This window comes from Cetorhinus maximus, chromosome 18 (genome assembly GCF_964194155.1).
Source record: "Cetorhinus maximus chromosome 18, sCetMax3.hap1.1, whole genome shotgun sequence".
NCBI classification, from domain to species: Eukaryota; Metazoa; Chordata; class Chondrichthyes; order Lamniformes; family Cetorhinidae; genus Cetorhinus; species Cetorhinus maximus.
Genome location: NC_135896.1, coordinates 13,941,384 through 13,968,894, shown reverse-complemented (window position 1 = coordinate 13,968,894; position 27,511 = coordinate 13,941,384). Strand labels below are relative to the sequence as shown.

Here is a 27,511-nt window from a genome sequence, read left to right as displayed (position 1 = left end):
CCAGGCTCATGGACCCCTGTGGCTGCTTCCCCAATGTGCTTGTGAAAGCAAGGAGAGATAATTATTCCATGGCAGGGGACTGCCTCACAACATGGTTGTCTGATGGGTGTTGCACTGCTGGATCCTCACTTGGTTGAGCACCGCCGACCTCACCATAAGCACAGGAATGGTCCAGATCGTCACTAGCCAGCTGGGTGACTCTATTTTCAGTCTGTGAGGACCTTGATGCCGGGCAGTTCTCCACCAGTCTACGACCTCTCCCCTTTATTGTGTGCCAGCTTGTCCTGCATGAATACAGATGGATAGAGTGTAAGCAGGACACCTGTCAGGCCAGATGATAAGGATGCTTGAAGTGTGGGTGGTGAATGGTGCCTTAGATGGAATGATGACACAATACACTGGGCAGGTGAAGGTGTGTGTAAGAGAGCGAATGGTGATGCCTCTTGAACTGATAGTGAGTAAGATCGCTGTGGATGTGTGATGGGCTTGTGAGTGTGAGAGTTGAGAGTAATAAGAAGAGTGACTTACCCTGGCAGAATGGAGGGGATCATTTATCCTCTTATGGCACTGGGTCGCTGTCCTTTTTTGCAGGGTGTTGCCACTGCCACCGCCTCCCATGCTGGATTGGTGACCTTGCTTGCTGGTCTTCACCCAGAGCAGGTGTAGAGAGCTTCATGGTGGGCCACCACAGCATCCAGTAGACGCCTGAGGGAGGTGTCGCTAAATTTGGGGGCAGCATGTTTCCTCCCTTTGGCAGTTTCCAATGCCTTAGAGAAAGCTAGCTCTGTGCAGTGGCACACTTTAAATATGGTGCCTGGATTACTGTAGGCCTGTAGTGACGGCAAAGCGGGCAAATCAGAGGCTGCCCTGCCTGCGATCCGGCATATTTCCCGGGAATGCATTATTAATGAGATGGGAGGCGCCGGGAATAGGACAATATGGCACGAAGTTGCCAATGAGGCCAGTGGTTAAAATGTACTTTTTCATGCCCACACTTAGTGCAAATCTGGGATGATTCCACCCTTTATCTTTGCCCAAGCCTTGAATCCTTTGCCTAACAGAAATATTTTCTCTTTTTTACCATCAGGACGTTAAATACATCCATCAAGGTTTCTCTTTTCTAAGCTAAATCAATAATAGGCTTTCTAGTTATTGGCATGTTTAAATAATTTTTAGTCTGTATCAAATTCGGTGCTTCACTGATGTTTTATTTTGTATTGTCAAAAGTAAAAGTCAAAGTAAAATCAACTGAAAATCTCGTATTCTATGTATCAAGCTTACATTGTACACCTTTTCATAGTGAGGAATAGGACAAAATGCAAACAGTACAAGGAAACCTAATAAGTCAAGGGGAGGAACTTAGTCAGTTAATGTATGATTTGAAAAGTAATCAAGAAAATAATGGTACTGGATACAGACAACTCTCCAGGGTGTGCTGGTTTCCATCCCAATGTGTTAAAAGAAATAGGCCGATAGATTTGATAAGGGTATCAAGTGATGTGAAGAAAAGATCTGTGCAATTGAGGCACTGATCAGCCATAATCTATTGTAAAACAGCTGGAAGCTGGTGGTTAGACATCCAAATTGCAGATCCCAAACCACTGTGTAAACATTTTCTCGGAATCTTAAAATTTTAATATAATTTACATGGTGTATGAACATTTATTTAATAGTGAACATAATATGATTGGCTTCAATGTAATGTTTGAAAGGGAGAAATGCTAAACATTAACCCCCTGCCATCAAACCCGCCACAAGAGAGGGCATTAAATCCCGTCCTGTGCTTCTATTTACAAAGTCCGGATCACGTATGCCTTATTAGCTGCTTTTTCAACCCTCCCCGCCACCTTTTGCACGTATACCTCTAGGCCCCTCTGCTTCTACATTCTTTTTAGAATTGTACCCTTTATTTTATATTGCCTCCCCTTGCTCTTGCTACCAAAATGTATAATTTCACGTTTCTCTGCATTAAATTTCACCTGCCTTGTGCCTGCCCATTTCACTAGCCTGCTTATGTCCTCTTGAAGTCTATCGCTATCCTCCTAACAGTTCATAATTCTTCCAGATTTCATGTCATCTGTATATTTTGAATTGTGTCTTGCACACCCAAGTCTAGGTCATTAATATAGATCAAGAATAGCAGTGGTTCTACCAATCCCTGAGGAATCCCACTAGATACCTTTCTCCAGTCCGAGAAACAACCATTCACCACTACTGTGTTTTCTGATGCTCAGCCAACTTCATATCCATGATGCCACTGCCCTTTTTATTCCATGGGTTTTAACTTTGCTGACAAGCCTGTAATGTGGCACTTTATCAAATGCCTTTTGGAAGTCCATTCATACCACATCAACCACATTATCCTTATGTACCCTCTCTGTTACTTCTTTGAAAAACTCAATCAAATTAATTAAATCCAAATTTAACAAATCCATGCTGACTTTCCTTAATTAATCCACATATGTCCATGTGATTATTAATTTTGTCCCAGATTATCATTTCTAAAAGCTTTCCCAAACTGTTTGGCCTTTAGTTGCTGGGTGTATCTTTATACCCTTTTTGAACAGGAGTGTAAGATTTGCAATTCTCTAGTCAGCTCTCAATAGCCTGTATCTAAGGAGAATTGGAAGATTATTTTTTGGAAAAATATACTTTATTCATAAAATACCTGAAAGAACATTACGAAACATTTCAAAATGGCCATCACAAAAAGTGCAATCATATTCAACTTTTCCACAGAGATCATGAGGTGCTTCAATACAACCAATGAACATTACAGACATTTCAATATGGTCATTACAGACAGTCAGACTGCGGAATGGTATTTAAGTTATCGACATAGATCATGTTGCACTCTGAGGTGCTTCAGTACAATTATGATACATTTAGTATTCACTGCATACATTCCTTGTGAGTCATACAACCCGAGGGGTCTATACAATTCCCAGCACCGAGAGGCTTAGACAGCGACCTTTCCCCATTGTACCTTTGCGGTGGCTGTCCCAAGTTTTAATGCATCCCTCAGCACATAGTCCTGGACCTTGGAATGTGCCAGTCTGCAACACTCGGTCGGGAACAATTCTTTGTACTGGAAGACCAACAAGTTTCGGGCAGACCAAAGAACGTCTTTGACCGAGTTGATGATCCTCCAGCTGTAGTTGATGTTTGTCTTGGTGTGCGTCCCTGGGAACAGCCCGTAGAGCATAGAGTCCTGTGTCACAGCACTGCTTGGGATGAACCTCAACAAAAACCACTGCATCTCTCTCCAAACCTTCTTTGCAAAGGCACATTCCTCAAGGAGGTGAACAACGATCTCTTCCTCACCACAGCCACCTTGAGGGCAACGTGCAGAGTAGCTGAGACTCCAGGCGTGTAGGAAGGATCTGACAGGGAGGGCCTTGCTCACCACCAGCCAAGCTACATCTTGGTGCTTGTTGGAAAGTTCTGGCGATGCGACATTCTGCCAAATTGCTTTGACTGTCTGCTCAGGGAACCATCTCCTTTTCCTGCAGGGCTTCTAGGACTTAATTTGCTGACCACCGCCTGATGGACTTGTGGTCAAATGTGTTTCTCTGCATAAATTTTTCCACGAGGGACAGGCGGTACTACTTGGAGCGTTCCGTGCCAGTGTGGCCAGACCCATTCTTCGCAACACCAGGGACAGGTAGTGACACTTGGTGTTTGCGTACCGAGGGTCTCTGCACAGCTTGATGTAGTCACACAGGTGGCCATCAGGATAAGGGCGATGTTGGGCACGTTTTTCCGCTTTTATCTAGAGGCTTGTAAATCGTGTCCCTGCGAACACAATCCATTTTCGACCTCCAGATAAAGTAAAAGATGGCTTGGGTGATCACCACCGTGCAGGAATGTGGAATGGGCCAGACCTGCGCCACAGACAGCAACACCGAGAATGCCTCACATCTGATGACCAGCTTCTTATCGGCAATGGAGAGGGAGCATCGCTTCCACATGCCCAGTTTTTTCACCATAGCCACTCGTTCCTTCCAGTTTCTAACATATGCCCTGGTCCCTCCGAACCGTATCCCCAGCACCTTCAGGCAGTCTCACCTGACGGTGAAGGTGACAAAGGATCAGTCAGCCCAGTTCCCAAAGACCATGGCCTCGCTCTTGCCACGATTTACCTTGGCTCCTGAGGCCAGTTCAAACTGGTCGCAGATGTTGATCAGTCTGCACACCAACAATGGATCTGAGCAGAAGACAGTGACATCGTCCATGTACAGGGAGGCTTTAACCTGAGTGCCTCCACTGCCTGCGATCGTCACTCCTCTTATGCCTGGATCTTCCTGATGGACTCAGCAAAGGTTTCTATGCAACACACAAACAGGACAGGGAAGAGAAGGCAGCCCTGCCTGACTCCAGATTTAATTGGAAAGCTGTCTGATTCCCACCCACTGATTGAAACTGCACTACTGATGCTTGTGTAGAGCAGTTGGATCCAGTTGTAGACTCCCTCCCCAAACCCCATTTTGGAGAGCACATCCACCTTCTAGGTGTGCGATACTCTGTCAAAGGCGTTCTCCTGGTCCTGGCTGATGAGGCAGGTGCCCACACCCCTATCGCGTACATAGGCAGTCATATCCCTGAGTAGCGTGAGGCTGTCAGAGATCTTCCTCCCGGGTTCAGTGCAAGCCTGGTCAGGGTGGATCACCAACTCCAAAGCAGACTTGACCCAATTTGCAATGACCTTGGACAGAATCTTATAGTCCATTTTCAACAGTGAGATGGGTCGCCAATTTCTAATTTTCTCCCTTTCCCCCTTCCGCTTGTAAATGAGGGTGATGATGCCTTTCCTCATGGATTCTGACATCTAAGGAGAATTGGAAGATTTTTTTTTGAAAAATATACTTTATTCATAAAATATCTGGAAGAACATTCCAAAACATTTCAAAATCACCATCACAAAAGTACAATCAGATTCAACTTTTACACATGGATCACGAGGTGCATCAATACGTTCAATGAATATTACAATCATTTCAATATGGTCAATGCAGACAGTCAGACAATGGTATTGGAGTTATCAACATACATCATGTTGCAATCTGAGGTGCTTCAATACAATTATAATACAATTAGTATTCAATGCATACATTCATTGTGAGCTGTACAGCCCGAGGGGTCTATACAATTCCCAGCCCCTCGGTGCACTGTGGCAGAAAGGTCTTAGACAGCGACTTTTCCCCATTGCGCCTTTGTGGTGGCTGCCCCAAGCTTTAGTGCGTCCCTTAGCACGTAGTCCTGGACCTTGGAATGTGCCAGTCTGCAACACTCGGTCAGGGACAACTCTTTGTGCTGGAAGACCAACAAGTTTTGGGCAGACCAAAGAGCGTCTTTCACCTGAAATTGGAAGAATTGGAAGGTGTGGCCAGTGCCTTCACAATTTCCACCCGAACTTCCCTCAGTATCTTGGGATGCATCCAATCTTGTCCTGGTGATTTAACAACTTTTAAGTATAGTCAGCCTTTCTAATACCTCCTGTTTATCAACTTAAAATCCATCCAGTGTCTCAACTACCTCCTTTCTCACAACAAATTTGGATGCACCTTCTTCTTTGGTGATGCAAATTAGTCATTTATTACCTCAGTTTTGTTCTCTGCCACCATATATAAATTTCCTTTTTGGCCCTAATGAGCCCTACTCCTTTTACCACCCTATTACTATTTATATGACTACAGAAGACTTCAGGATTCCCTTTTATGTTGGTTGCCAGTCTCTTATACACTTCATTTGCTTCTCTTATTTCTTTTTTTTAACTTTGTGCCTCTGAACTTTGTGTATTCATTGTGGTTCTCAGTTGCATTATCAACCTTACTGACATTTGTCACATGTACTTTTTTCTGTTTCACCTTACTCTGTCTTTTGTCATCCAGGGCTCCCTGGCTTGCTTTGTCATATCCTTTCCTGTCACAGGAATGTACCTCAACTGTACCCGAACTATCTTTCCTTTCAAGGCAGCCCATTGCTCAATTACAGTTTTGCCTGCTGATCTTTGAATCCATTTTTTGTTCTCTGTCCATGGAAATTGGCCTTCCACCATTTATTTATTTTTACTCTTATAAATTAAAACATGACACTGAACCACACAAGGAAATTTTATGTCAGATGACTAAAAGCTTGGGCAAAGAGGTAAGTTTAAACAAATGTCAAAGGAGGAAAGTCAGTTAGAGAGTGGAGAAGATATTCCAGAGCATAGAGCCTAGGCAACTGAAGGCACAGCCACCACAGGCGAAGTGATTAAAATCAGGGATGTTCAAGAGGTCAGAAGTAGGGGAGCTCATTTATTGCAGAAGGTTGTGACGCTGGGTGAAATGACAGAGCTAGGGAGGAGTGAGGCCAGGAGGGATTTGAAAACAAGGACGAGAATTTTAAAATCAAGAAGTCTGTTGATTTGACGCTAGTATAGGTAGCGAGCACGGAGGTGAGCGGTGAATGTGATCTGATGCAAATTAAGACATGGGAAGCAAAGTTTTGGATGATCTCAAGTTTACTAGGTAGAATGTGAGAGACCAGCCAGGAATGGGTTGGAATAATCAAGTAAAGGGTGACAAAGGCAAGAATGAGGGGTTCTGCAGCATAAGAGCTGAGATGGGTGGAGTTGAGCGATGTTACGGAGATGGAAACGGACATTCTTAGTGATGCCAGGAATTTGACGTCAGAACAAAACAAAAACAGAATTACTTGGAAAAACCTTCAACAGAAGGGTCATGAGGACTCGAAAAGTCAACTCTTTTCTTCTCCGACGATGCTGCCAGACCTGCTGAGTTTTTCCAGGTAATTCTGTTTTTGTTTTGGATTTCCAGCATCCGCAGTTTTTTGTTTTTATATTTGACGTCAGAAGTTCATCTCAGGGTCCAATATGGCACCAAGCTTGCAAGCATACTGACTTCTGTAGGAAATTCTCCGAAACATACTTTAGAAAATTACCCACACCCTACCTTTTACACTATTACTATATTATTACTATTGTAATATTTGCTGTTACTTGTAAGGAGAAGGTGGTGTAGTGGTAATGTCACTGGACTACAAATTCAGAGACCCAGGTTAATGGTGTGGGGATATTAGTTCAAATCCCACCACAGCAGCTGGTGGAATTTTTAAATTCAATTAATAAATCTGGAGTATAAAGCTAGTCTAAATAATGGTGGCCATGAACTTGTCAATTGTAAAAATCCATCACTAATGCCCTTTAGGGAAGGAATTCTGCCATCCTTACCTGGTTTGGTCTACATGTGACTCCAGGCTGCAATGTGGTTGACTCTTAGCTGTTCTGTGAAATGTCCCGGTAAACCATTCAGTTCAAGGGCAATTAGGGATAGGCAACAAATGCTGGCCTTGCCAGCGACACCAACGTCCTAGGAAACAATAATGAAAAAATCTCAGTCTATATTAGTATAGTTAACGTCCCCATTATAGCTACTCTATAGTTTTTGCACCTTATTGTAATTTCCTTCCAAATTTGTTTTTCTATATCTTTCTCAAAAGTTGGAAATCCAAAGAATGCACCCAGAAGTGTATTGTTTATTATCTATTCTTTATTATCTTTATCTTTATTATCTTTAACCAACAAATTCTGTCCTTGAATCCTCTACAACATCCTCTCTCCAGCACTGTAATACTTTCCTGAATTAATACTGCTTTCTTTCCTTATCTTTTCTGAACACCTTGCATCCAGCACCAGTGCTGCCCTTCTTTTTGAGTCAGTTCTCCATTACCCACAACATAATTCTGCCATGTGGTTATCTGCATCTGCAGCTCACCAACCTTATTTACCAGGTTCCGTGCATTCTCATGCTCGCACTGTAAACCTAATTTAGACCTTACTGCATTCCCTCTTTCTTTGACCCCACCTGTAACTAAAATAAAAAGCATACAGAAATGAAATTAAAAAGCACAGATTCTAGCAAATAGAAAAAGATACGAGGAAACAGGATGACCAAACAGACGATAAGAGCTACAAACAGGGAGCATGAAAAGAAACTTTCAAGGGATGTCATAATCAATATGATTTTTTTCACCACTGTATTGGGATAAAAGGGGTAATGAGGAGCAATATGGGCCTCCTGAAAACTGATAATGGTAAGATTGTCATTGAAAATACGGAAATGACAGACATATTAAGTAATTACTTTGTGTCAGCATTTATAGTAGAAGATGATGTTAGCATGCCAGACATCCAAAGGAAACTAATAAAGAATCAGAAACTCAGAGGGTCGTGAGTCTTTGGAACTATCTTCCTGAAAGGGTGGTGGAAGCAGAATCTTTGAATATTTTTAAGGCAGAGGTGGATAGATTCTTGGTAAGCAAGGGGGTGATAGGTTATCAGGGGTAGATGGGATGCAGATTTCAGGTTACTATCTGATCAACCATGATCTTATTCAATGGTGGAGCAGGCTCGAGGGGCTGAATGGCCTACTCCTGCTCCTTGTTCATGTGAGACTTACCAATGTTAATGTAAGCAAAATAACAGTAATGTAGAATAATAATGACACATTCTCAGGACCAGATGGTTTTCATCCCAGAGTTTTAAAGGAAGTAGATGAGAACATTGCTGATGCCCTAACTATAATCTTTCAATATTCTCTTGATCCAGAAACCTTAGCTTTGGATCAGAAAATTGCATATCAGTCCGCTATATAAAAAAAGGATGACCAGAGTTAAACAATGGAATTGTAGATCAGTTGGCCTAACATCTGTTGTCAGGAAATTACTGGAGCCTATAATAAAGTATAGGGTGATTGAGCACCTTGAAAATTTTCACCTTATTAGAGAGAGCCACCATGTATTTGTAAAGGATTGGTCATGCCTGACAGACTGGATTGAATTTTTTGCAGTGGTAACTAAAGTAGTGGACTGGGGATTTTGTTTTTATTTGTCCTTGGGATTTGAACATCGCTGGAAAGGTCAGCATTTATTGCCTGTTCTTTGTTGCCTTTGGGTAAGTGATGCTATTTGTCGTCTTAAACCTCTGTAGCCCATGTGGTGGAGGTGCACTGACAGGCAGCTCATGACCATTTTCTCAAAGGCAATTAGGGATGGGCAATAAATGGGGGCCTTGTCAGTGATGCCCACATTCCCAAAACCAAGTTGGAAAAGATGTGCTGTTAGTGGGCGGTGGTGGGGGGAGGGATGGGGTGGGTGGTGGCAGGTGGGGGTGGGGAACGGGAGTTCCAGAATTTTAACCCAGCCATACTGAAGGGAAGGCAAAATAATTCCAAGTCAAGATGATGCATGACTTGGAGAAAAACTTGGAGATGGTGGCATTCCCATTCCTCTGATGCCCATGTTGTTCTTGGTGGTAGAGGTCATGAGATTGGAAGGTACTGTCAATGGAGCCTTGGTGAGTTGCTCTAGTGCATCTTGTAGATGTGCTTAATTGACCAAATTTTGGAGAGCAAATGAAAGCAAACCACATCAAAATTGAGTGAAGTGGTGGACAAATGAAAAGGGAGCAGATTGGTGCCACTCATCTGGTATTTTCACACCTCCTTTTGATCTGGCTGACTATGAATAAGTGAAAATTGACTCTATCAGTGCTGCCAATGTTATCAGTTAATTATAACTCCAATACATCTTGTTTCCAGTCTCATTTGTGCTACATAATTCCTATATTAAAAGGTAGAGTTTAAACAAATGAGACAAAATGGTGAATAGTTTTCTACATTAGTTGAATGAAATTCTGCCCTCACTATTGTTCTCATTCCAACTACGTCTCTCTTTTGTTTATCAACTTGCTGTGGCTTGGAGCTGTCATCTGATTGGCTGTTGATACTTTATGAATTTTGTTTGCATTGTTTTTAAGTGCCCGCGAACATTCCTTCTTATGGACAAGGCACAGAGACTGGGTTGTTGCTCAGTAGGACAAGGGAGAAACAGTTGACTGAATTTTTAAAAAATATCTTCCTGATGAATTCCCTGGAGGATAATAATTGCTCTTATTTGTATGAGGAGATTGTACATCTTAAAAGTAATAATAGGAACTACACCTGTGCAAAAATTTTTAAGATGTTAGGAATGGGTGTGCATCCTACTCCATGGTAACATACAGTGGCAAATCAAATCATTGTGCTGTTCTTATGATATTTAGTTTTCTAAGAAGAGTGCACCTCAGTAAACATTCTTTTGTTTATATATGTATAAAAGCTTTTAATGACCTTAAATTTCCCATGTCATTATTGTCTTTGAAAATGCTCTGATGTTTACATACAATAGAAATAAATTTACAAGGCAATAATTTTGTGATGACGGTGTTACTTTAAACAACATCCAAATGATTTTCTACTTGCTATCATTGGCTAAACTCTTAGTTTATCTATTTTTGAATGCCCTTGAATGATTAAATCTGAAAAATGAAGCAGTTTTGAATGATTTTGTTCTCTTTTGATCTGTCTCATTAAATCCAAGCCAGGTGATTTAGAGCCGGAATTATGGTTGCGTAGCTTCAGGCAACTCTGCCAGTTTTGCCACTTAATAATGAAATGCTTTTCTGGAAATTTCCTTATTACATCTGTAAGCACAAGTCAGTAGGGTCAGCTGAAGCTCAGCTGGTAGCACTCTAATCTCTGAATCACAAAGTTCTGGGTTCAATTTCCACGCTAGGACTTGAGTACAGAAACTATGGCTGACACTCCGGTTCAGTACTGAGGGAGCGCTGCACTGTCGGAGCTATCATCTTTCAGTTAAACTGAGACCCCAATTGGCTGCTTAGGTGGATGTAAAAGATTCCATATCATTATTTTGAAGAAGAGCAGAGGAGTTATCCTTGGTGTCCTGGTCAGTATTTATCCCTCACTAAATTAGATAGGTTGTCTATTCATTATCATATTGCTGTTTGTGGGATTTTGCTGTACTCAAATTGGCTGCCATGTTTCTTGACAGGGACAGTATTTCAAAAAGTACTCCGTTGTACTTTGAGATGTCCGCTGGTCATGAAAAGCACTATAGGTCTTCCTTTTGCACGTCTTTAATCCTGTAATATCTTATAGATATTTCTCCAAAGAATGGAAATACAGTGGAATAATTGTCCTATGTGATTTCAAAATGGTAAATGTGCTCTCTGTCGTGTAAAGTCTTGTTTATGTCTTTACATTATATAAGCAGGATATTATTACAAACGTAAAATTTTATTTTTAAGTTGTGTATTACTGAATTTTAGCATCACATTTTGCTCCAGCTCAGAGAAAGAAATGATTTTGAGCCAGTGGAAGAGGTTGCATTTCTTGAAAATAAATGTTTTTTCCTAAGGAAACTTTCCACTCCACCTAATTGGGTATTGTATCTCGAAGTCTTGCAAAGAACCAGTGAAAGTTGTTTTAGCTTAAACATGAGTTAAGAGTGAAATTTAAACTTTTGGCTCTCTGGGTTAATAGATTGCCATTAGAGAAAGCTACCTCTCATTCTGATTTTAAAATCTATTGGGGCAGATTGAAGAATGGTCAGCTTTGAGAATGTACCCAAAAATTTCAGGGCCAGAATATTGCCGTCTGTGTGCGGGAGCGGGCCCAACACGCTGACGCATAAAATGACACAAGAAGACGTCGGGCGTTCGTCCCTATGTCATCACGCGTCATTTCGATCTTTTGTTCAGCGGGCGTGCACCAAAAGTGGCTGCATGCCCGCTGAATTGTCAATGGCTTATTAAGGTCATTAAAAAAAGTAATTAACCTTATTAACAACGCTGCCTGTCCAACCTTAAGGTTGGCGGGCAGGCGAAGAGCCTAAGTGGCCTTCGCGTTTCTCAGGAAACCTCATTCACGGGTGGGATGAGGTTTCCTGAAGGTTTTATGAAATAATTTAATAAATTTTGCTACACTCACAAATATGTGAAAGTGTCACATGGGAGGACATGTGTAAATAATTTTTTACTTTATTTATAACAATATTTTTTATCAACTTAATCTCCCTGAGGCAGCTCCGATTCTCCCTCCGCCCCCTGCCCGCACAGGTAGTGCTGAGCGCTACTGGCTGCGTGTTACACTAGGCGGGCCTTAATTGGCCCGCCCACATAAAATGGTGGCATGCAGCCGATCGTGGGCAGTGATCGGCCCTGCGCCCGCCCCCGCCCAGTCCACCCGACATTGGTAAGATTCAGCCCCAGGAGAATACAATGTTGAATCAGTTTAATGGGAAAGACCCAATTCAATCCCATAAAAATTTAGTGTTTTTTATTTTGAAGCCTTGCAACCAGTATTCGAAAATCTTATTATACCAAAATGGGGTTACCATTGACCAGAAGCTGAACTGGACCAGCCATATAAATACCGTGGCTACAAGAGCATGTCCAAGGCTGGAAATTCTGCAGAGAATAACTCACCCTCTGACTCCCCAAAGCCTGTCCACCACCTGCAAGGCACAAATCAGGAGAGTGTTGGAATTCTCCTTACTTGCCTGGATGAGTGCAGCTCCAAAAGCACTCAAGAAGCTCAACATCATCCAGGACAAAGCAGCCCGATTGATTTGCATCCAACCCACTGCATTCAACATTCATCCCCTCCACCACCGCCGCACAGTGGTAGCAGTGCACCATCTACAAGATGCACTGCAGCATTTCACCAAGGCACCTTCGACCAAAGCCATGACCTTAGGGAAGCAGTGGTGTAGTGGTGTTGTCACTGGACTAGTAAATTGGAGATCCAGTATAATGCCCTGGGGATCCAGATTCGAATCCCACCATGGCAAATGGTGGAATTTTAATTCAATAAAAATATCGGATTAAATGATTTAATGATGGCCATGAAACAAATGTCGTAAAAACCCATCTGGTTCACTAATGCCCCTTTTGGGAAGGAAACTTGCCGTCCTTATCTGATCTGGCCTACGTGTGACTCCAGACCCACAGCAATCTGTTGACTCTGAAATGGCTTAGCAAGCCACTCAGTTGTACCAAACGGCTACAAAAATTTGGATAAGGCATGAAACCAGACAGACCATCTGGCATCAACCTAAGCACCGGAAACAACAATTGCAAGCTCAGCCCTGTCAACCCAGCAAAGCCCTCCTTACTAACATCCGGGGACATGTGCGAAAATTGGGAAAGCTGTGTCATAGACTTGTCAACCACAGCCTGATGTAGTCATACTCACGGAATCATACCTTAGAGATAATGTCCTAGACACCACCATCACCATCCCTGGGTATGTCCTGTCCCACCAGCAGGGCAGAGCCAGCACAGTGGCATACAGTCAGGAGGGAGTTGCCCTGGGAGTCTTCAACATCAACTCTGGACCCCATGAATCTCATGGCATCAGGTAAAACATTGGTAAGGAAACCTCCTGCTGATTACGTTAATCAGCTCTGAAGGAGAGTTGTGCTGACTCGAAACGTTAACTCTGTTTCTCTCGCCACATATGCTGTCAGACCTGCTGAGTTTTTCCAGCATTTTCTGTTTTTATTACCTGCTCATTAATGCTCAGTTTGGGTTCTGCCAGGATCACTCAACTCCTGGCCTCGTTACAGCCTTGCTGAAAACGTGGGCAAAAGAGCTGAATTCCAGAGGTGAGGTGAGAGTGACTGTCCTTGACATTAAGGCAGCATTTGACTGAATGTGGCATCAAGGAACCCTAGCAAAACTGGAGTCAGTGAGAATCAGGGGGAAAACTCTTCATTGGTTAAAGTCATGCCTAGCACAAGAGAAGATGATTGTGGTTGTTGGTCATCAATTATCTGAATTTGAGGACATCACTGCAGAAGTTCCTCAGGGTAGTGTCCTGGGCCCAACCATCTTCAGCTACTTCATCAGTGACCTTCCTTCCGTCACAAGGTCAAAAGTGTGGATGTTCGCTGATGATTGCACAATGTTCAGCAACGTTCGCGACTCCTCAGATACTGAAGCAGTCCATGTCCAAATGCAGCAACACCTGGATAATATCCAAGCTCGGGCTGGCTGGTGGCAAGTAACATTTGCACCACACAAGCGCCACCATCGCTGGGTCAAATCCTGGGTCTCCCTCCCTAACAGCACTGTGGATATATCCACAGCACATGGACTGCAGTGGTTCAAGAAGGCAGCTCACCACCACCTTCTCAAGGGCAACCAGGGATGGGCAGCAAATACTGGCCCAGCCACCGAAGCCTCATCCTGTGAATGAATAAAAAAAAAGTGTCAGACAATGACCATCTCCAACAGGATAGAATTTAACCATTGCCCCTTGATGTTCAATGAAATAACCATGCTGAAACCCCCACTAGCAACATCCTGGGGGTTACCATTGACCAGAAACTGAACTGGACCAGCTATATTAGTACTGTGGCCACAAAGCAAGTCAGAGGCTAGGAATCCTGCAGCGAGAAACTCAGCTCCAGACTCCCCAAAGCCTGTCCACCTTCTACAAGGCACAAGTCAGGAGTGTGATGGAATACTCTCCACTTGCCTGGGTGAGTGCAACTCCAACAACGCTCAAGAAGCTTGACACCATCCAGGACAAAGCAGCCTGCCTGATTGGCACCCCACCCACAAACATTCACTCCCTCCACCACCGACGCACAGTGGCAGCAGTGTGTACCATCTACAAGATGCAATGCAGGAATTCACCAAGGCTCCTTAGAAAGCTCCTACCAAACTCATGACTGCTACCACCTAGAAGGACAAGGGCAGGAGAAGCATGGGAACACCACCACCTGCAAGTTCCCCTACAAGCATCACATGATCCTGACTTGGAACTATATCAGCGTTCCTTCACCATTGCTGGGTCAAATCCTGGGACTCCCTCCCTAACAGCACCGTGGGTATTCCTACAACACATGGCCTGCAGTGGCTCAAGAAGGCAGCTCATCAACACCTTCTCAAGGGCAATTAGGGATGGGCAATAAAACTGGTCTCACCAGCGACGCCCATAACCTGTAAATGAATATAAAAAAGCACCTTCCAGGGCTCACTGAATGCTTTTAAATTAATTCTAGTGCTAACTCCCAAAACAAAACAACTCCCTGGGCTGCATTTTTGCAAGCAGTGTGGACACTTTGTCTCCATTCTCCAGCTAAGTAAGCCCACCTGCTGTTTTATGTTCTTATCTTTCCAGCTTTTAACCCCTTAAGTCAACAAGGCCCCAACCTTTTAAGTGCAATACTCTTCAAGCTGCTTTGATTGCATTAATCCTATTTTCTACAGTTAGACCAAAATCTTCCCAGAACTAAAAATTACCTCTAAAATATTACTATGAACCTTGGAATAGGTATTTTTAACACTTGCATGCCTTCTTGACCACTTTATATCTCTGTCCTTCCACCTTCAGGAATCTCTAAGCTTCCTCTGTTCTTCGCTTCTCAATATCCTATTTTCATTGTGTATTGTTTGTCTTGTTTATCATCTTGAAAAATCCACTTCTCTGGATTGAATTCCATTTGCTGTTTTTCTATCCATCTGACCACTTCATTGATATCTTCCTGCAGTCTACAGTTCTCTCCCTCACTGCAAACCACACAACCAATATTTGTTGTAGCTGCAGACTTCTTAATTATGCCCAGTAGGAGGTCTTGTGGTGCAGTGGTTGTGTCCCTACCTCTGAGGCAGAAGCTCTGGGTTCTTGTCCTGCTCCAGAGGTTGAAGGGCACGGAAGGTGTGTTCATAATGTGGCCAAACAGATTGATTATCAACCTGCAAATCCTTCCAATACACCTGTTGCAGGTGTAAGAGAGGAGAGTTGATTTTTGGTTAGCCAGAACTGTGTGGTAGTTGCAGCGCAACAGCATCCCCAAGTTAAAAGACTTCATGCGCAGATTCGGGATGTACTCTTTGGCAAGCGTCCTCCTTGCTTTGAGAGACTACCAGAGAGAGAGAGAATTATGTCCACTACATTTATATTTACCTCAAATAGCAAGAGACTCACTACTGAGACCTGCAGAATCCCACAGCAAACAGCTTTCCAGCTATAAAAACAGCCTTCACCATTACCCTTTGTTTTCTGTCACTGAGCCTATTTTGGATCCAACTTGCTATTTTCCCTTTGATTTATGAGCATTTGTTTTTCTGGCAAGTGGGACCTTATCAAAAGTCGCTAAAATGTATGTAGAATTATTCATTCATGTAAATTCATTCATTCCAATATGCTACCCTCACTGACCCTCCTTATTAATTAGACAAAAAATGTCAGTCAAGTTAGTCAGACACAACCTTTCCATAACAAATGGCTGTTGACTGTCCTTGATTAATCTGTGCCTTGCTAAATGATGATTTTATTGTCTCCAAATTTTTTCCAATAATTTACCCACCACCAAGGTTAAGCTGGCTGGCCTGTGACTTTTTTGCTCTATCCCTCTCTCCCTTTTTAAACAATGGTACAATGTTAGCATTCCTAGCCCTTCAGCACCGTGTCTATTGCCAAAGAGTATTGGAAAATGATGGTCAGAGCTTCCACTATTTCTTCTCTTGCTTGCCTCAGCAGTTTGGTATATATTTCATGGGCCTGGTGCTTTATTCATATTCAAGGATGCTAAACACCTTAATATTTCTTTCATTATATTTATCCCATCCAATATTTCACACTCTTCCTCCTCTAACTATAATGTCTGCTTTATTCCCCACTTTATTGAAAACGGGGAAGTATTCATTAAGAACTATACCCACGTTTTACATCTTATACTACTGTGGCTATCCTTCTAACTGGCAGTTTGGTATTTTGAGGGTGACAGCAAAGTAGGCTAAATACAACATTCTCCTGAGAGGCAAGTATCTCACCTATGCCTCCTCACATCATACCATTGTTAGGAATGGATGTCCTGGAGTACCATTCGTAGCAACCCTCATTAAATCCAACTAACATAAAAACACATTGGCGAGGAGTTTTAGCTCGGCGGGCAGGTGCGCGCCTGACCCGACCGAGCGTGAAATGACCCGCGATGACGTCAGGCAAGTGTGCCGATGTCAACGCGCAGTTGCACGATAGTTCAGTTGGCAGGTGCGCACCAGAGATGGCAGCACGCCTGCCAGCAATTAAAAGGCCTATTAAAGTTATTAATTGATGTTAATTTTTCACTCCTGGTTCAACCTAACAGTTGGAGAGCAGGCGAAAAGGCCAAGTAGCCTTTGCATTTTTTTTGGAAACCTCATCCACGGGCGGGATGAGGTTTCGAGAAGTAAATACAAATAAAATAAAAACGTTATTTTTTAATTGAAAACATGTCCTTGCTCATGTGACAGAGTCATATGAGGGGGCATGTTTTATTACATTTTTCTGCTCTTTATTATTTTTGAAAACATCTCTTCATCTCCCTGAGGCAGCTCCGTGCCTCAGGAAGATTATTCAGTGCTCTCTCGCGCGTATGTACAAAGTTTGCACTAGGCCTGCTTGCCCTTCTCCCCCCTGCCTGCACAGGTAACCCTGAGTGCTGCAGCTTGCGTAACACGCTGGGCAGGCCTTAATTGGCACACCAGCATGAAATCGCAGTGCGCTGTCGATCGCAGATGGCAGTTGGCTTCCCAACCGCCCCCGTCGATCCTGCATGCCAAGGGCAAAATTCTGCCCATTAACTTAATTAGCTTTCAAACAGAGGCAATGGAGCTTTCTCAGTTTCCTACAGATTCTGTTTCACTCTTCTAGAATGGATTTTCTATTTTTGTTTCTCCTATCACAAATTCTCCTCTTCCCATACAGTCTTTGGAAAGACTGATAATCATACTAATGCGCACAATATTTGCTGCTACCTGTGATCACCTGAAATAATCTCATATCCTGCATGTAATTTTGGGTTGTTTATTCCCTGCATTCAATCTTAGCCAAGTTGTCTGGGAAAGCTTTGCTGTTGATGGGGAGGGCAAGCAAGGGTGTCTTAATAGGAAAGCCAAAATTAATTAAAAAATGAAGGGGGTGGGTACTCTCCACCAATCAAGTAGTTTGTGACTTTTAACTATTTAAGCTTCTTTGTCACAGTTGCCATTTCATAAAATTCCTCAATGCTGAAAAGCCTTTTGCTGTTGACAGAAGAGCACCAGTTGTGGCTATTGGTAAGATATCCTGTTATTTTTGTGGCCAGAGGAGAGGGGGAATACCTGACAGAGCAACCTTGATCGAAAAAATAAGAGGAAATCAGGCATAAAGTATTAAAATGTTAATTGTCATTAGATAATAAGTAGAATAAAAGTAATCTCATAAGGGACCAAGAATCAAAAGAAAGGCAATTAATGACTGTTAATTATCTTTCAGGAGAGTTTCTTAATCACAGATAAAACATCCTGTTCTTGACCCTTAAGTGCTACCAATGAGCGGTCAAAAGCAGGAAATCATTTATCCAGATGATATATAAATCAACTAAATTAGCAAGCCTTCTCATTAATGACTTCCTTATAATTCTGTTGTAGATTTTTGCCAGATCCCCTGCCTGAATGGAGGATACTGCATTGGAAGAGACAAGTGTCGGTGCCCATCAAACTCAACAGGAAAGTTCTGCCACCTTCCGGTACCTCCTGAAAAACAGACTGTGTCAAAGATAGCAACTGTCAGTTCTTCTGTTTCACAATCCGTATACACTCTCCCTCTTTCTAACCAGCAAGGTAATATGATAAATTCTTACACTTATACCGAATTGTCGTTATTGAATTCTATATGAATTACTATAAGATTGATTGTTACCTTTGCAAAAAGTAATCAGTGTCAAAATTGGTACGTTCCATTGCGTTGAAACAAATTGTTATTTTTTGCGCTTTAGGTTTGTGGTGACTTGAGTGGATAGAATTATTTTGCCACCTGTTGAATACCATTTCACTTATTTTCTACATTCCTGTTGATTGTTTTTCAGGATAATAATGGGAATTGTCTTTTTTAAAATTTATTAATTTACAGGATGTGGCCATCACTGGCAAGGCCAACATTTATTGCCCACCCCAAATTACCTTTGAGAAGGTGGCCTTCTTGAACCATTGCTGTCCTTGAATGGACTTCCACAGTACTGTCAGGTAGAGTGTTCCAGGATTCTGACCCAGTGATGATGAAGGAACAGTGATATATTTCCAAGTCAGGATGATGTGTGACTTGAATGGAAGCTTGAAGGTGGTGACATTCTCATGTGCCTGAAATCTTGTCCTTCTATATGAAAGAGATCACAGGCTTGGGAGCTGCTGTTGAAAAAGCCTTGGCAAGTTGCTGCAGTGCATCTTGCAGATGGTATACACTACTCTAGTCGTGGACAAAGTGAGTTTCTAAGGTGGGGAATAGGGTGTCGGGTGAGAGGATCCAAAAGCATTCCAGAGTATTTTTGTGGAGAAAAGGGAAGCATGCCTGTTCCTCATGATCCCACAAATGTAAATAGCCAGGATTTTGTGCTAATATCATTGGTGAACCTATAAATGCTCATTTTTATTGTTGAATAAATTGAACAGCAACTCTTGGCATTTGCACATGAGGAAATCCAGACGTTGTTGTCAGAGGTATCCCACTCCTCCACAGTATGTAATGTTGTAGTCCCCACAGATAGACTTGGCATTGAAATGACTGTAACAAGTTGAAATTGCTGTACTTGTTCATTAGCTCTGTACTAAAAGCAGCTGTAAAAGTTAAAGCTGGGTATTGAAGTGGAAGCGACTTTTTAATGGCATGTTAAGTATTAATTGCTGTTGAACAATCTCTCTGTGCTGACAAATTTTATTTTACAAATGTGGGAACTGATACCTTCAGAGGAAAATTAGTGTTGGAGATTTTTCTGTTTTCTCTCTCTTAGTCCCATCTGTATTTACCAATCTTTATTTTACTTACTGTTCACCATTTAAATCCAATTTATATTTCCAATTTTATACTGCTTTATACTTCCTGCTTCAGACTTATGATGGGCCTGCATTTTACCTTTGGCGGGCGCGCCCGGGAGCGGTCAGAAAACGGATCGCCGACCACGATCAGCCCCTGACCGCGCTTTCATGCTGTTTGGCCAATTAATGGCGAGCCAGCATGAAATGCGCGCTGAAATGATCAGCGCTGCTGGGGTGGGTACCGGAAGAGGGCGGGCGATGATGTTTCTGCGGGCGTGGGTGAGTGCTGCGAGAAAGCTCCCTGATGGCAGACAGCTGCTTCAGGGAGCTTTAATCCAACGAACCTTCAGCTAGCACACCACATATGGACCTCCAGGACAAGTCTGGGCTGCATGCTCCATATTTGAGACCCAAGTGCAAAATCTGCCTGGTTAGGAACATTAACTAAGGTCCTTGTTAATAAAGCTGAATGTCCCACAGAACACTCATTATATTATTGGAAACTATCCACCTGCAGAATAAAAGAGGCAACCTCAGCCATGGTGACATGTCTGAATTTATTTTTGCAACCAAAGAATGAAACAAAACAAAAAAGGTGTTAAAAATCACACCAACTCATAAATAACTCATTGTGGGCCAACTCAAAAGCACCAGTGATAAACCCGTGGTGTCCCTAAGGTGCCTTATGTTTACGTTTTCGGGTGCTATGCCTTGGTGCTGACCCCTCACTGGGAGTGGCATCTGAGCCAGCCTGCTGACTCTGCTGACCTGTTGGCCTCGATGACCTTGGCAGGCGTCCTCTGGCCCTTGGGGCCTGTGCTTGCCCCTCCTGGGAGGGAGCTGCCAGTTCCACAGCTGGCATCTCCCTAGTCGCCGCAGCTTCACCAGATGCAACGGTCACTGGCAGAGGGGCAGAGGAGCTGCCGCCCTCATCCGGAACGTCCTGAGAGGAGTCCGCAGAGATGACAGACAGATGCTGCGCCAACATGAGGTCGTTTCGGACCTCTCTGCTCACCGTGGATGGATGGGCACCGGGCTGGGAATCTTGGTGCCTACACCATATCCCACACTGCCATTGACCAGCTGAGGTCAATGCCAATGTGAGTGCTTGCTGGTCAGAGAGCGTCCCCAGGAACCCCTGATGAGTCTCTTGGAGGAGCCTCTCCATGAGAGTCACCACTCTCTCCATGGAGGACGCATGACGCTTGGACATGTGGTTCATTGGTTCGGCGATAGTCCGCGTAGACTCCTCCACCACGGACACCAAGCCAAGCATAGCCTCATGTATCTCCCCCAGATGCTCCCACACACCTGGCCGCATTTCCTGTGCTCGCTGCGTTGCGGACTCCTCCAGAAGCACATCGTCACGCACTGACTGAGCATATGCCTGGTCCCCTGCAGTCCTCCGACTGCTGGCGCCATGGGCACTTTCTATCTCTGCCAGCTCCTCCAGCGACTGTGAAGTGCCCTCACTGCTGTGCTCCAGGACATTAGCCAATGTTCTAATTCTCACCGAGGTGCTAGTATCTGCGCTGGTGTGTGCGTGGTAGTGATGGTGTGACGCTGGTGAGACTTCAGGGTCCTCAGGTGTGAGAAGGGGCCTCTGCTGCTCCTCCTTCCGGCCCTGCTCCACAGATGCTGAAAGAAAGAACAAGGACATTGGACCAGTTAACATGGAGACAATGTCAATGTGCGTTCCTGTCTCATGGATCATTATGCGCTCATCCTTCCATAAGCAATGGTCAAGCCATGTTGCAAACTTCAATCACTGAACATTCAGCACTGCCATGGCTGCTGGGAGAACAATGGAGACCTCACTGCTGGGCAAACATACCTGCCCGGGGCACCCCAGCCTCACCGACACCGGTGGACCTGGGCGCATGGCACCTCTCCAAATCTAGGGCCTCCTGTTCGAAATGGCTGAGAATCGCCAACTGCCGGCCCGCCACAAGTCCTCACCTGTTTGGCTGCATTATGTGCATTCTTCTCCTGAAAAGGAGAGAAGAGCATTGATTAGTGCTAATTATACCTGGACTCTCTTCACGGACAGCCCACCCCAACCAGAGTGGGACATTGCAGGGCTCCAGTGTCTTCTCACCCCGCTGCTGCTGAACACTCACACAAATATGCTAGGCCTGTTCCCCCCACCCCCCTGGCCAAATGCTGCCTACATCACATTAGGCACCACACGGTCTAACCTTCCATAGCAAGGAGGCGCAAGCAGGTGGAGCGCAGAGGACAGCAGATCGATCAGTGCCAACGCCACCTTGAAGCACCCCTCCCAGCATGGTCATCACCCTGACTTTGTCATGCCCTGGAGTTCCAGCACTGCGCTTGGATGCAGCTCCTCCAGGTTGCCCCCAAAACAGTAATGTGGGTCCCAGTGTACCACATGCTGCAGGGGCAGAACCCATCTCTTCACCATCTCTCAGAGTGACCTCGACATGGGCAATATCTGCTGGCCCACCCAGCGAAGGACATATGCCATCAATGATTCAATGCGGTCACTACACTCAGACTTGGTGGGGGGGGCACCAGGACGGAAAGCCTACCTGCTGAGTTAAGTGACCAATGCCAAAATGGTACTCACCCTTCCTGTTCCTATGCAACAGGTCGTTGAAGCGCTTGCGACACTGGACCCAGCTGCACAACGTCGCGGGAGCTCAGCACCTCTGCCCAGGCACATTTGGTCGTTTGGTGGGGGGCCTCCTCCTCCTGTCCTGGGGTACCAGGACCTCCCACTGTGCTGCCACCTCCTCAAGGAGGGCAGCAAGGCAATCATCCGAAAAACGAGGGGCACAGTGCCCCCCTGCCCTACCCTTCTGCATGGCCTGCTCATCAGCAGTGCTCTGGGAAGCTCTTCCACTGGCCATGATTCGCAACCTTTGAAAGGATGCAGCAACCTTTTAAAACAGGCCGCCGGGTCGCCATTGATCCCGGCGGTCATTGTAGTCCCGCCGCTGCCCGCCAACTCCTGCTGTCCTCAGGAGCCACGATTCACGCTGGGCGAGCCTTAGTAGGCCCACCAGCGATGAGATTCCTGATATCAGTCCAAAACCTACCCTTTATTGGTCTGAACCTATGTTCCTTTGTTCTGCCTGTACAATTTAATTTAGTTATTTTCTGTAGTTATTTTTTCATTCTCTTAACTACCTAATATGAGATTACCTCTCAAGTATCTCCTTTCTAGGCTGAAAAGCCGAAGGTGATCCAGTATTTTTCAAAAACCCAGACCCCTGACCTCTAGGAGTTAGCTTCATGGCACTTCTGTGCACTGCTTCCTGCATTTAGATGTCTCTCTTACATCCAGTTCTAGTTGCTGAGACTTATGATTCAAAGTATAATCTGTCCAGCGCTCTATCAATTTTGATCATGACGTCCTCTGATTTGCATTTTGCTGTTTTGGTTACGTAGTTTAACATACAATTGGCTTTGTAGATTACCATCCTGCATTGGTTGAACATTTTTTAGCATTAAGTCTAATTTTTAGCATTAGAGTCCTAGGTTGCTTTCAGCTTCCTTCATTGTTCCTTCATCGTCACTGGGTCATAATCCTGGAATTCCCTATGTAGCAGCACAGTGGGGATGCCTTTACCACATGGATTGCAGTAGCAGTTCTCAAAGACAATTCGGGTTGCGGAATAATTGCCACCTTTGTCAGCAAAGTTCATAGCCATGACTGAATTTTTTAAAATGTTTAGCGACATCAAAACCATTCGTGGGGTGTATGTGTTGCCCCTTTATCCTTCCTTTGTGGAGTATATTTGTCTGTACCTGCAATTGCTTGTCCATTTCCATATTTTGTCCAATTTACGCTGTAATTCCTAAACTCTTTTTTTTGATTCCAATTCATTCCTGCCTCTATCCCACCATCAACTGAGTTTGGTACCATTTTTAAATTTGAAACCGGCACTTTGTGTTGAGTTTCTGAATCCCGTTCCCTTTGTGTAAATCTGAAGCAATGTTGTTGTGAACATCAACTCCTGAAGCAACTCTTTAGTTCTTTCCCTCTGACTAACTCATCATATGGGTGCTATTTGTTCCTGAGCTGTTTTAAAAAAAATCCGTTCTCAAGTTTTATTATGAATCTTTGCAGCATTGAGCTTAACTAATAAGCCTTCTATGTGGAACTTGGATACGAACATAGAAAGTAGGAGCAGGAGTAGGCTACTCGGCCCCTCGAGCCTGCTCCACCATTCAATAAGATTATGGCTGATCTGATTGTAACCTCAACACCACATTCCTGCCAACCCCCAATAACTTTTCACCCATTGCTCATGAAGAATTTATCTACCTCTGCATTAAAAATATTAAAAGACTCTGCTTTTACCACCTTTTGAGGAAGAGAGTTTCAAAGACTCATGACCCTCTGAGAGAAAAAATTCTCCTCTTCTCTGTCTTATATGGGTGATCCTTTATTTTTAAACAGTGACCCCTAGTTTGAGATTCTCCCATAAGAGGAAACATCCTTTCCACATCAAGACCCCTCAGGATATGTTTCAGTCACCTTTTACCCTTCTAAACTCCAGTGGATACCTGTCCAACCTTTCCTCCTAAGACAACCAGGCCATTCCAGATATTAGTCTAGTAAACCTTCTCTGAACTGCTTCTAAAGCATTTACATCCTTCCTTAAATAAGGATACCAATACTATATAAGTACTCCAGGTGTGGTATCACCAATGTCCTATATAACTGAAGCAGAATCTCCCTAATTTTGTGTTCAACACCCCCCGCAATAAATGGCAACATTCTATTAGCTTTCCTTGCTTACCTGCATGCTAACCTTTTGCGATTCTTGCACCAGGACACCCAGATCCCTCTGCATCTCAAAGCTCTGCAGTCTGTCACCATTTAGATAATATGCTTTTTTATCCTTCCTGCCAAAATGAACAATTTCACATTTTCCCACATTATGCTCCATTTGCCAGATCTTTGCCCACTCGCTTAAACTATCTGTATCCCTTTCTAGCCTCCATATGTCCTCTTCACAACTTACTTTTCTACCTATCTTTGTGTCATCAGCAAATTTAGCAACCGGTTCCTTCATCCAAATCATTTATACAAATATAAAAAGCTGAGGCCCCAGCACTGATCCCTGTGACACACCACTTGTTCTATCTTGCCAACCAGGAAATGACCCATTTATGCCAACTCTTTCCTGTTATGGAAAGCCAATCTTCTATCCATGCCAATACGTTACACCCTACACCATGAGCTTTTATTTTCTGCAGTAACCTTTGATGTGTATCAAATGCCTTCTGGAAATCTAAGTACAGTACAATCAACTGGTTCTCCTTTATCCACGGTTACTTCTTTAAAGAACTCCAGTAAGTTGGTTAAACATGGGGCAGGATTTTTCATATGGCAGGCTGGGGCGGGTGCGGAGCCGATCACTGCCTGCAATCAGCTCCGCGCCGCCATTTTACGCGGGCAGGCCAATTAAGGCCCGCCTAGCTTAATACGCGGACGGTAGCGCTCAGCGCTACCTGTGCTGGTGGGGGGGAGGAGAGAGAGTCGGGGCCAGCACTATTTCACGTATGCGCGCGAAAGAGTGCTTCAATCTCCATGAAGCACGGAGCTGCCTCAGGGAGATTGAATTGATGTTCAATAAATTAAATAAAAGGTTTATAAACATGTCCCCTCATGTGACTGTGTCACCTCTTGTGGATGAGGTTTCCTGAAAAAAGCGAAGGCCGCTTGGCCTTTTTGCCTGCCCGCCAACCTTAAGGTCGGACAGGCAGCGTTTATAATAACCTTAATTAAATCCTTAATGGCCTTAGGCCATTTATGTATTGGCGGACGCGCAGCCGACTCCAGCGTGCACCCGTCAACCGAAACATCGCTACTCAGCACGATGACGTTGAGACGCACACCTGACGTCATCGCAAATCATTTTACGCATCCCTTTCACAAAACCATGTTGACTCTGCATGGTTACCTTGAATTTTTCTAAAGTGCCCTGCTATAATGTCTTTAATAATAGCTTCTAACATTTTCCTTATGACAGATGCTAAGTTAGCTGGCCTGTAGTTTCCTGCTTTCTGTCTCCATCCCTTTTTGAACAAAGGAGTTACATTCACTATTTTCCAATCAAATGGAACCTTGAATCACGAATCTAGGGAATTTTGGAAAATTAAAACCAATACACCAACTTCTTTTAAGACAATATGGCCGGAATTTTATGGCAGCAGGATTTTACGTTCCCATCGACGTCAATGGAGTTTAGAACGGCTCGCCACATTTTACGGCCTTGTCCACGCTGTGATGGGGCCATAAAATTCCGGCCCTAGGAGGAAGTCGGTCATGGTCCGGGGATCTGTCAGCCCACAGCTCCAACAATTTGCTCAATACCACTTCCGTGGTGATTGTAATTTTCTTGAGTTCCTCCCTCCTTTCCAATTCCTGATTTACAGCTGTTTCTGGGATGTTACTTGTATCCGATGCAGAATACCTGTTCAATTCATCTGACATCTCCTCATTTTTCATTATTAATTCCACAGACTCACTTTCTATAGGACCAATGCCCACTTTGTTAACTCTTTTTCAAATATCTGTAGAAACACTTACTATGTTTTTATATTTCTAGCTAGCTTTTCCTCGTACTCTAATTTTTCCCTCCTTTATTAAATATTTTAGTCATTCTTTGCTGTTTTTTATTTTCTGACCTGCGAACCATCTTTGCGCAATTATATGCCTTTTCTTTAAGTTTGATACTGTCAGGAAGAGATATTAATGTATACAATAATTTCCAATAACATTATATACATTAATATCTCTTCCTGACTGCTGTATCATTACAATACCATCTTTAACTTTTTTAGTTAACCACAGATGGTGGGTCCTCCCCTTGGAATTTTTCTTTCTCGTTTGAATGTGCCTATTCTGTGTATTCTGAAATATCCCACGTACTGTTTATTCTTTCCCATATTAGTACCTTTCTCTCTTGCCTTGTCTCTACACTTTGATTTACCACATTTTCCCAAACTTGATCCCTTGCCTCCACTATTTAGTTTAAAACCCTCTCTAATTCCCGACTAGAACACTGATCCCAGCATGGTTCAGGGAAGAATGCTCCAATGGTACAACCCCCGCTTTCCCCAATACTAATGCCAGTGCCCCACAAACCAGAACCCACTTCTCCCGCACCAATCTTTGAGCCAGACATTCATCTTTCTAATATAAAAACAGAAAATGCTGGCAGCAAGTCTGGCAGCATATGTGGAGAGAGAAACAGAGGTAATGGGTGGGATCTTCCCAGATGTGCACTAAATGCGGTAGTGGGCAGGGAAAACATTTTACCACCGGTGCAATGGCGGCTTCTCACGCCGCATCATTCCAAACCTGCCACATTAATTATGCATTCCCGGGAACACACCATTTTGATGGCGGGCGGGCTCTCATTCGCTCGCCACGCCATTACCTCGCTGCTTCATCAAGCCGGGTGCCATATTTAAAGTGCAGCCGCACGCACACCTCTCAGTGCTTCCATCCCACAACTACTGCACAGAAGACAGGATGGCCCCGAAAGACAGCAGCCCCTAGATTTAGTAATGACATGTCCCTCAAGCGCCTCTAGGATGCCGTGGAGGCCCACCGTGATGTCCTCTACCCCCTCCCTGGCCTCAGGAGGGGCAGCGACATCATCAATCGAGCATGGGAGGCAGTGGCTGCCGTGGTCAGTGCCAACGCCCTGCAAAAGAGGACAGCCACCCAGTGCCGCAAGAGGATGAATCATCTCCTTCGTTCCGCAAGGGTAAGGCACTCTTCTCATCACTGTCAGCTCACACACTCACAAACCCATCACACATCCACAGGGAACT

At 44.0% G+C, this 27,511-nt stretch overlaps 1 protein-coding gene across 1 annotated transcript in view; it reads left to right on the top strand.

The window, feature by feature from the left end:
- The window catches only part of LOC144692949 (latent-transforming growth factor beta-binding protein 2-like), a 662,780-nt gene that overhangs the window by 187,134 nt on the left and 448,135 nt on the right, over positions 1 to 27,511 (top strand). The window contains exon 6 of the mRNA XM_078562124.1: positions 18,311 to 18,502. Within this exon, the coding sequence (XP_078418250.1) occupies positions 18,311 to 18,502 (192 nt within the window). The remainder of the gene's footprint in view (positions 1 to 18,310; positions 18,503 to 27,511) is intronic.